The sequence below is a fragment of the Urtica dioica genome, chromosome 6, assembly GCF_054948205.1.
Source record: "Urtica dioica subsp. dioica isolate 48M chromosome 6, U.dioica_male_clone48M_v1_H2, whole genome shotgun sequence".
In the NCBI taxonomy this organism is placed as follows: domain Eukaryota; kingdom Viridiplantae; phylum Streptophyta; class Magnoliopsida; order Rosales; family Urticaceae; genus Urtica; species Urtica dioica.
The window spans coordinates 37,425,863-37,437,588 of NC_142761.1; the positions used below are offsets into that span (position 1 = coordinate 37,425,863).

At 35.5% G+C, this 11,726-nt stretch overlaps 1 protein-coding gene across 1 annotated transcript; it reads right to left on the minus strand.

Annotated features, from left to right (window-relative positions):
* Nucleotides 1–1,253: 1,253 nt before the first annotated feature.
* Nucleotides 1,254–9,737, minus strand: LOC149393894 (Beta-glucosidase, GBA2 type family protein). The gene is made up of 18 exons (XM_089616655.1): nt 9,111–9,737; nt 8,454–8,564; nt 8,289–8,345; nt 8,120–8,196; nt 7,917–8,016; nt 7,561–7,634; nt 7,371–7,471; nt 7,118–7,221; nt 6,793–6,846; nt 6,638–6,693; nt 6,468–6,506; nt 5,493–5,634; nt 4,878–5,062; nt 4,585–4,652; nt 4,369–4,441; nt 3,786–3,847; nt 2,488–3,688; nt 1,254–1,757 (listed from the first exon to the last, which is right to left on the minus strand). Exons 1-18 carry the CDS (start codon nt 9,189–9,191, stop codon nt 1,493–1,495), a joined length of 2,850 nt encoding a protein of 949 aa, XP_089472781.1. The 5' UTR covers nt 9,192–9,737; the 3' UTR covers nt 1,254–1,492.
* Between the last annotated feature and the right edge of the window lie 1,989 nt (nt 9,738–11,726).

The following is an 11,726-nucleotide window of genomic DNA, read 5'->3' on the forward strand; positions in this document are numbered from 1 at the left end:
TTTTGTATTAATTTTGACTTATTGAATTTGGATTTTGGTCCTAAAGTATTGATGAATTCATGGCTTAGGAATAATCCATATTATTTAGCATGATTAATCTAATACCACGGTCTCAACGAGAGCCTCTCTCTTTGCTTTCCGCTCAAAGAATATCCTTCCAATTAAATGTGTGACTTTTTATCAACCCAATCGATCAAAATAAATTGATCATTTTTTACTAGGTTTTTAAACTGTCGGTTAAAATTAATAAATAAAATTGATTTATTTTAACCGAGTGGTTAACAAAACCACTCAAACTTGGGTTAACCGAAGAAAACAAAACTTTACCCATTCACCCTTAACCCTTAATTCCACCCTTGATGTTGGCTAATATGCAAAGTTTATTACGGCCAATGATACAAGGAAGACGTAGAAGTATTAACTTCCAAAAGATTTCTGGTTATTTTGACTAATCCTAAACTAGCTTGGATGAAATCATTCTTTGCATGAAATTTGACAAAAATAAGATCAAGGGCCAGAAAGAAATCCTGAAGGTGAGAAACTTGATGAATTGCTATTAGGAGTGTGAAATTATCATGGGATTCCATCTCAAAACCAATTGACAATGAAAAGAGTAACGCGTGGCCTCTTTCAATTTTCAATTTCAATGAGAGATTTCTAATAGTGAGAGAGAAGAATATATCATCATAAAATGTCAAAACAAAGGCAACTTTTATTCGCTTCACCAACATACATGATTTCTTTCTTTAGCCGATATAACCCATCAAATAAACCAGTCACCTCAAGAACATTGGGGTGCTTGTAAAATCACAAGAAGACAAAATTCTCAAGAGTCAGCGATCAACACGCGCTATTTAAGACAGAATTCTCAAGGCACTTGGCCTTGTTGAACGCTTCTCGACTTAAAGAGAGAGATAAGTAACATTGATTTTCAGAGCCTCTAAAGATTACTTTTGGTATTGCTAATGTCATTGCATACCCCATCTCTAAACCATCTGAAAACCAATTGAAAATGAGAAAATTTCTTGTTATGGAGTTAGATATAGATGTCTGATGTTGGATATCTTACACGTAGACTTGTTGAAGTAGTTCAAAGTCATTAGTTATTAATTTTCATTCACTTTCAATTTTCAATGTGGGATTTGTTAGATTTTCAATGTGGGATTTCTAAGAAAGAAAGAAAGAGAATCATACATCTTCATAAAATCTCAAACGGCTTCACCAACATACGTGATTTCTTTCTTTAGCCAATATAACCCAGTAACCTCAATAATGCTGAGGTGTTTGTAAGATCAATCATACATGTATGTTCACTTGAAAGAATAGTTACAGGTTTGTTTTTTCTTCAAAAACTGACAAAGAGACTATAAAGAAAGAACTCTATATATAATAACACAAAGTCAACTCAGTTATCACTAGAAGAACAATAATAATGAGGCGCATATATCATTATTGTAACATTTTCTTAACAAAATTCTGAAAAAATTAATGATCAGCACGCGCAATTGAAGACGGAATTCCCAAGGCACTTGGCCTTGGTGGCGATCTTCTTGACGCCGCTCTCCCGATGTTGAACGCTCTTCAAATTAGAGGGAGACAAGTGAATTCTGTCCATAACATTGATCTTTGGAGCCTCGAGGATTGCCTTTGGCATTGATAAAGCCCATTGCATACCCCATATCGCGAGAGGCCTCATATAAATCAGCGACCGGAAATGCCCGTCCGTTGTCCATCCCTCTGGGGTCTGAAACCAATACCTGTATAAAATAAAATAAAAACCCTAAAATGAGAATCAACATGTCACACGTACTGGTATTTTATTCAATTTATGTCCCACGCCTATAATTTTTTTTTTTTTTTTGGTAATATTATTTCAAAGAAACTACTTTCTATCAACCGCAACTGACTCGCCCAATCTAGACAAAATAATCAGCAATGGGAAAGAGATGTTCCTCTATAAACCTAGACAAAAATAATCATAAAGTTACACTTCAATTGATCTTTCTGATTCATTGTGGTATAATTTGTATAAGGAAATACAATGGTAGATATAGGACATTCGACAATCTGTACTCTCTCATACCCATTTCATGCCGATCTTCCTTACTAACCCATCTTATTTATAGGCCAGTTTAACTTCTAAATATTCTATACTAACCCCTCAGTTACCTATCTATTATTATAATTCTCTAACATCTTAAGTCGTAATACCTTTCTAAACACTCAAACCACCCAGAAAAATTTAATTGACTAAATAGACATTGCAACCGAAACCAATACGCATAATTTATGGTGGCTGTCATTAACTACATAGATCTACTCTTGGGCTATCAGATCTCTCCCTCTCAATTCTGAAACACAATTTTGTTTCCTAGTTTCCCAATCAAACCAACAGATTGTCAAATCACAAGTACAATATGTTAGATGTGGAGTGAGGTAAAACAAAAAACAAAAAAAAAGGTAAAAGCGATGGTTGTAGGACTTTACCCGTAACCCTCTTCTGACCAACCGGCAGTAAAAATCCCTTCAGCGGAAGTGAAGGCTTGTTCCTCCATGCCAGCAAGGATCATAGTAGCTGCCACGCCATACGTAACGCCGCTCCAAATTTCGCGAGACTGCATACACGTCTCGTCCACTTTCCCATTGGTGTGCATTCCATTCACCGCCCCCATTCTTCCTCCTCTCACTTTCATCACGTTGAAGTCGAAAATCTTCTGTAGCGAGCTCTTAATTTTGTACTCGTCGAACAGCGAAGGCAATCCCGAGGACGCCGTGTACCACTGCCCGGCCAGCTGGTCCGCCTGTATGGACCGACTGTTACTGCTCGACCCACTGTCGTAGTTGAAATAAGAACCGTTCCAAAGCTTTTCTTCGAACACCGGTTTCGCTTTCAGGTAACGGGTTTTGCACCACTCGGCGAAATCTTTGTCGCCCAGTTGAAGCGCCATCGCCGCAGCAGCTTGGAGAGCGGCGAGCCATAGGCAGCCACAGTAAGCACTCACGCCGTGGACGGTCCAAGCGTCGTAGGTTTGATCGGGAAAGCCGTCGTTCTCGATCAGACCGTCGTTGTCCCTGTCAAACTGCTCCATGTACTCCATCGCCGCTCTTACAGAAGGCCACACGTCGACCCCGAAAGCCATATCGCCCGTCGCGGCAAAGTCTCTGTAGACTTGAAGCACGAATTTCGGGTTCAGGTCCTTCCATTTGCTCGTGTCGTGGATGTTATACGCGTTCATTTCGTTCCACGGGTCGTGTGTTCCCAAATCGTGAGGTACGGCTCCTCTGGCCTTTCGGATTCCCCAGTTTCCCTCGGCAAGAAACTTTACCTTCCGTCCGTCCTCGGACAAGATAGCTTTTGCGAAATCCCTCTGGATGCTGAGTTCGATTTTCGGAAACAGCTCGAGAAGGGCGTACGAAGCGTAGAAGTGAACATCGTATGTGCACCACATGATGTACTCGACTCCTTCCAGGTAGAGAAACCTTCCCACGTTGTCCTCATCGTCAATGCATGCATTTTTCTCTATACTATTGGCTTCGAAACCGAAATTAGCAGCAGTACTATAACAGCTGCTTGTCGACGAAGGCTTGTTATCGATATGCCTCGTGTTGGTCACCGTCATGTCTGCTCGTTCACCATTGGCTAAGTGCTGGAGATTAGTTTTCTTGCTCCCGGTTGATATTGAAGAATCTGCCAAAAAAATTGCAGAGTTCTTACAGTTAAGGAAAATATAAGTTGTTGAAAAATTACGAGAACTATATTTGCAGTGAAGGTTGTAACTGAGTACCAATCCAAACTGTACCCCCAGCAACCAAAAAGTAGAGCTCGTTGAACAATGTGAACTTGTACCTGCAGTGACCAAAATCCATATCAGACACCAATTCTGATAGATCCTCTACCATGGCAGATCTTGTCTTATTCCGAATCTTAACTTACTGACACAATTTCAATAAATGAGAAGTTATGCTTGGACCCCACCCGAGTGGATCTCGCAGTAGCATAGCAAGTGTTATCAAATTCTAAATCTTGTGTGCTTATATAATAGAATTTATAGAAGCCTAGAACTAGTGTGTTCCTGTCTAACATGACAGTTTCTTTGAAAAAAGAAATCCTTAAATGGATAGTTCTTCAACCAAAGGCAATAAAATCGAAGGACATATATTCTACTTTTTAGACCAACATCAAGGATTATCAGAACAAGTTTCTCTCAGTAGGTTGGATGATAATGCCATTGGAACTTTAAAAGTCACTCAAAATTATAAAAGTACAAAGAAAATTCTCAGCTTTAAGTTTTATACAAAATGAAGCCTATGTATAGCACGACCTCACCAAATTAGTGAAACATTAACAATAACATGCTCACTACTTACCATTCTGGCAGCCTAGCATCATTAAGTATGGGATTTTGCCACTTCTCAATCTCTTCTTCCCACCGTTTGTAGTCTGACATCATTCATAAAAAAAATAAAAAATAAAAATAAAACTTTTAAAAAATCATAGATTGGGATGATGCCGAGACAACTATATAGGCTTTAGAAAACATCTATGGTTCAATATGATGCGAATTACTAAACAGTGACGCATACTTTTTAACGCATCACGAGCCAACTCTTTAGCTGCCATTTCAGAAGTACCATAGAACTTTGTGTACCTCCTGCAACAACACAACAAATTTGACACATTACACAGTGCAAAGCTAAGCTTTATATAGCTTCAAATCCTAAACGATACCAAATAGTATTCACAGTAGCTTTTCTAATCAACTACTGTACTTCCTCTCTTCAGGTAGTTCTAAAGTCTTAAACAAATAATAATTGTTTTGTCAACTTTCTCCTCCTTATATAAAAGCAACAGAACAAATAGATACTAAAAGGTTTACCTATGGTATGAACTTCCCTTGCAAAATTTTATTTTGGGAGACGACCATGCTAGACTAAATGCAATTGTGCACTTCCCATGAGGTTCGACCCACGCCGATGCAGAAACAGCTGCACAGAGTGCCTCACCCGCTGATGAAGGCATGGAAGGTCCAGAATTGAAGTTCTCCTGAGAAAATTGTCCATCCTAAAAATGGAAATGCATGAGCAAACCATCATTAGATCCGTATAATTCTACCTTCTTTAAGAAATAAATTATCTTAGTTATTGAAAAGTTATATAACCAGGACGAGAAGCTAACTGATTACGACAAATAACCATAAATGATAACCAAAATCTTCACTTTTACAAAACCATAAAGCTACCCACAACATTTATTCTAATTTAATGACAATCAGATCTTCTTCTTCATAAGGGAACCAGGAATGCCACATCATCTTTATGGCTATTTACCTAAGATTAACGAAACGTTGGCTATATAGCAATCCCAAACGTTTTAGTCGGCTAATTACCTAATTTATTTAAAACTACTGAAATAAACGATCAAATCTCACATAAATATCAACCCAAAACACAGATAATAAGGAAGCATTCTTGAATATTAAAAAGTTGACTACCTTAACCATCATGTTCCACATTTCCTTTGCAGTAGGTTTATTTCCTTCTGACAACCCAAAACATGGTAAAACTGTTACATTCACATTTTGTGTTTCACAAGCAGCTATCGAGAAAGTAACTGGGGGATTCCCTTTGGCAGTCCTGTACCACAGACGTCATCCAAGGAATGTTACATTTTCAATTTGAGATCACAAACTATAAACTTAATCGGGATTACAAGAACTGTATACTTTGTATAATTAAACAAACACGTCAGCCCTTAATAATAAGTTAATGTTATATTTGAAAATGAATAGGAAGAGAAAACGAGGCAAAACATGTGATATACAATCAGTCTCAAGATGTTGATATAGCAACAAGAAGAAAATAGAAAGAATTAGGCAATATAGAAATAATATAGTTGACATACAAAGTCTAATGTTATAAAATAGCCAAGTCTACTTATTGGTGGAGATTCTAGATCATAAAATAAACTAAAAAAAATTACTATTTTAATTACTATCATCATCATCATCATATCATCGAAAAATGATGCAAGTAATGAAATCTAGAAGTAAGACAAGAATTACAAAAACTCTCTAAATATTATTATCCAGTTGACCAGATACGATAGCTCAGTAATAAGAATCTCCACTTCCGCAAATGAGAAGAGTGGTTTGAGTCACGCAGAAGTAAAAATAAAATACTCACTTATAAAAGATATTATAATCTTGTTCCACCCCGGTTTTTAGATAATCAAAGTTCCTCTTTGCTGCTCTAGTTTTATAAAGAATAAATAAACTTTATATGTTGCGTTTAAACTACCAATGGAGAGAGGTTAGTTCAGATACAGAGTATCTGATTTATTTTTTTCATCCTTTTTCTCTCTGCTGGAAGGCTATGGTGTCCACGATAACCGTAACGAATAATTTGAATTGACCCAGAGAAAAATGAAACCATCTATCAAGTACAGCTAATAAGGTTTGATTACTTGCTTGTGATGTAAAAGAACGCCAGAGACTCCATCTTCGCCCCTACCAAAGAAAGGAAAGGGAAGGTAATTATCCAGAATGTTCGACATTTTTAACACTTCAAATAATTTTTTTTTAAAAGAAACTCAGGTCTTTTATTGAGAAAATAGTCTTAAAGTAATGGATGCACTAACCTAAACGGTTCGTTCACATGATCACCAGACAAGTGCGAGACTCCTCCAATTGAGTTCTGAAAATATAATAATAGTAATGTAAAACTCAGGGAAAGCAAATATAAAATAACTGTCACAGTCATCAAACACTATGCTGCGAGGAGTAACAAACTTACAGCCCATGTGAAGAGAAGGCTAACTTTTGCCCGTTCCTTTCCCGTGTTAACTAACTGAAAAAAGACAGAAGGAACCCAATGATAAAAGTATCAAAGTCTGATACATGACATGGACATGAAAAAGATTCATCTTATTACAAGGAAGTAAAAAAGAGCATGAAATAGTTTCATATAGATCACTGTCACTACAAGAGCCATAATTTGAAGAAGGAAACTACAGGGTGTAGTACCAACCTACAAACTCCTTGTTGAATATATCTCCCTAGTTCTACAAGACTCTCATTCATGATTTAATTACATTCTACGATGCAATAATCACACATACCGTATAAACAAAAACAGCAGCAGGAAGACTGCTATCTCTATAGTTATGTGGTATGAATGGAGATATTTGCCTACACGACACTTTCAGTTCAGGATCCGGTTCACCTGAAAGATAAAATTAAAAGGTTACCACCATAATTAAAATTATCGAAAACTTCTGGGCAAGTTCGATCACACTTTTGTGTTTTTTTCTGTTATTATAATTTTAAATAAAATAAAAAGGTCAAAATGTGTAATACACCCCAAACTTATACCGTCATAAATAGTCCACGCCCTTGGAAATAGAGCATGGTATGTGGACCGTTGACCAGTAAGATTCCAGCCCCACGATGAGATACCATGATCACTAGCTCTCCTGTAGAAGTACAAAAAAACCGTTTTACAAGAAATATAAAAACGTGGTATATGAGCTATGCTTTTTTTTTTTACATCATGATCACTTACCCCAATCCTTCGTGTTGACCGGGGGCCAAAACTGAAGCATAATTTTTATGTGCTCCATCTCTTGATATAAAAATCTGTAGAGCAGCAACTAGTAGTTAGACAAAAAAAATACATGTGTACAATTTATTATAATGCCAATGGACTAACAATCTTTTACAAACTTACAACTTGAGGAAATTACCAAAGTTCACAAGAAACAATCCAACAGTCCAAAAATTTACACTAGATATGTAAATAGTAGGTTGTACAAGCCTAACTCACAAAAAAATAACCTGCTTAATATTGACCATATGTTTTAACTCTTCTACTGCAAGACAGACGAGGTAACACATTATAGGCAAAGAGAAGGACTTTACCGAAAATTGATTTGCCATTACAGGTGAGCCTTCTCGCGCTCCGGGAACGATTTGCCATTGCCTGAATTCGCCTCTAAAACCACGAGATATGCTTCCACTCCTGTAACATACATAGGTAACACATCTCGTTAGACTCTTGAATGAGAAATTAACTCCAGAAAGTAAAATAGTAATTCAAACAAGAAACAGAGTAACAAAAATACCCCATGCCACCAAGAGGAACCCCTTGAGACGCGGATGGCTTGCAACTTTCCCGGGTGAAAGGATCGATCGGCGCTTTCTGCGAATACACAAAATGATATATTACTGAATTACACACATCTGTAAATAATATTCACATGATTCTCAGAAGTCAAGGAAAAAAAAAATTACCCTTCCATGTGAGGCTTCTTCTCTAACATATGACCATAACCGTATCCCTAATCGAACCTATACATCAGCTTCCACAAAATATTAGATTACAAGTAAGAAAAAAAAGGCTAAATACTGAAAAGCAAAGCCAACAACATAAGACAAATTTTTAAACAAATCACTTACCATCTTTATTGCTTCTGAAAATGTGATCTTAAATTCTGTAAGAAGATTTGCATGGCTGTTTAACTTTCTCCTCCAAGCCTGTCCCGGTGGAGCAGCACTATCGTAATCAAGCTGCATAATTTCAAAACATAATATAAATTAGGCTTGATAGATTAAAAAAAAAATAAAAAAATAAAAAATAAAAAAGTATAGCCACTAATACATAACCCAGTATTTATTTAAGATACATTGAACCCAACAACTCATCAACAAAACTGCTTTGCTTCTTATGCCCGCAATTTATCTTAACAAGCAAGTAAAGCTTGTACCTTTTGGCTTCACATTTTGTGTAAAACAAAACAAAACTAAAACAAAAGAAGTAATCGAACGAGTTCTACCAAACAACTGATTGACACCGGCGAATTGATCTAACAATAAAATTAAGAACACTCAAATACAGTTTAGATGCCTGATAAGCCAATAACTGAGAATATTTGCCAGCAAGGATTAAATCAAACCTCTCAAAGCGTAGAAATTTGGAAACCGTCAATCAACAAAAGTTCCAATTCTACGCAAAGTTTCCGTACTGTTTGTTTTTCTTCTTCTTCACTTCTCACAATTTTCTCGGTAACCAAACAGGGCTAACGCAACAGAAATTGAGAGAGAGAGAGAGATTACCAATTGTAAGGCTGTCTTACTGAGATACTCCTCTGGAGGCCATGAATTCTTTCTAGAGTGAAACAAATGTCCGCTCACCATGGTTGATCAATTGAGACGAACGCAGAATCTCGCTTCGAATCGGCGAGATCGAATCCAAACACTCCACGATTCAGAGAACGCGAAATCTCTTCAAAAGCCTTTCAATTGAACCAAACAGATTGTGTATCTTTCTCAATCTTCGCCTCTCCTGATTCGGCGATTGTAACGAACTTCGAAGCTTTTTGTGCCCGTGATAACAATGGCGTGGCGAGTAAAGAATCGACCGCCTATGACTCCAAAGCCTCACAGATCGCCACGTGTCTTTTCTCTCTCCCCTCTCAACTCTCTCTCTCTCTCTGGATCAGAAATATTATAAAGTGCTCATTTCTAAAATATATATTTAGCAGAGAAAGAAAAAGAGCGAGAGTTTTGAATACTTGATGAGAGAGAGAAAAGAAAAGAAAAGAAAGCGGAGAGGAAGCTTGGGAAACTAGACTTTGGTTCGTCTTGTTCGGTCTCTTCTATATTCTCTTATCATATCATGCGTTTTATACAACTTATAACTTAGTCTTATATGGACCATTTTGTTTTGCCTCCGAAATCGTGATCCAATATTTCTTATATTTATATTCACCATTTGAAAACGGTTGTTTATATATATACTTTATAGATATTTATGAAGCTTTCGATCCGACAATTTCTTCATAGGTATTTAAATGTGCATTAAAATTATATATATTTAATTATTCTTAAATAAAGAAAATATAGATGACTTTTAAAATTAAACAAAAGTCTATTTGTTTATTTTTCTGTATTCCATTTTTTTACTCGTCCAATGTATCGAGTAATCATGGTTAATACAAATATATATATATATATATATATATATATATATATATATATCACGCATCGAAGATGAATCATCATCAGGGTCAAAATAATTATCTCATCGGGAACGTCGTTTGCACATCAATTTTGTTTAAAACTGTGGCTAAGATCATTAGTAAAATATAGCTTTTATAATAAGGTTCTAAATGCCGGCAATTTTCGTCGGAATTCGGCAGTGACTGTCGGAGCCGCCGATGAATAGCATATTTTTCGTCGTTTTGCTAAAAATTAGAGAGTATTTGGTGTACTTGAGATTCAAACTCAAGTCCTACACTTTGGACGCCAAGTGCTTACCACTAGACCAAGTTGCAAACTTATTATGTTCTATACAGTTTTAATATAAGTTAAGTAAATCTAGAATTTTAATATAAAATCAATATAAAAAAGAAATAATAAATTTATAAAAATTATGAATTAAGTTAAAAGAAAATATGTCACATATAAATTATGCATATATATACATATGTACAGGGCCGGCCCAAACTCACGGGGGACTCTAGGCGATTCAATATTTTGGGGTTTTATATACTAATAAAAATTTAAATTTTCAGGGTAAAAAATGAAAAAAAAATTTAGAAAATAGGCCTAAAGTGTAAATTTTTAAAATAAAAAAATATAAATTTTCTTAAAAATAAACAAAAAGTGTCAAATAATTTTTTTGGGGGCCCAAGACACAGGCCTTATAACCCGCCTTAGGTCAGGGCCGGTCCGGCATATGTATATACACATTTATACAATTATATATGTATTAGGTATAAATACGTTGAGATTGAAATTAACAAGAGTATTTGATATTATATTGGTGCAAAAACAATTTGGTATTGAAGATTAAAAAATATAATTAACATAAATCTCAAGTTTAAGAAATTAAAAGAGACATATATATATATATATATATATATATATATATATATATAATATAACATATTATGCCGTCGTTTTTTCCGTTCTATTTTTCGTCGACGTGTCAATTTTTCGTAAATCGGAAGGTTCGAAACGGCGTCGACGACGACATTTTGAACCTATCACAATACAATGTAAAAAAATTAGAAAAATACCAAAGTGCCCATGTATTAAAACAAAGCTACATCGGATATGTACAAGTAAAGTGCATGATTAAATCACAATTATAGCTACCAAGCTTATATTAGTGTTGAAGCCTTTGCTTGAACATGTGAGAAGGAATCAGTTTAATAAGTATAAAAGACAAAGGATAGGTTGTGGCGGTAGTTAAAAGGATGATGTAGGTGTACACTATAATGCAGATACCATATTATCATGGCCAAACCGCCCAATTCCACTGCCGTCCAAATTGGACTTCATTAGATTTGAGTCGACATCGCAAAAAACTAGCCGCTGACTTTCTATTATTTTAAAAACGCTTAATGGGTTTTCACTTGAAAAAAATAAAATATTTAGAATATGGTTTTCTAGCTAATGCTCATTTAAAATATGAACTTTCAAAAAAGAAGAAAAGTTGAACAAAAACCAATAAAATAAAAAAGAGAGAAAATGACGGCATAAAAACTCAATATTTTCGAATTGTTGCACTTAAATTTTCAAGTTTCAAAAGTTGTCGACAAAGTACTCAATATCACAATTTTATTCCACCGTTACACCGGTTACACTTAATTGGATGACAAAATACGTGTCGAAGTATGGTGAATTTTCCAAATTTAATTAATTTTTAATATTTTTAAACTCACT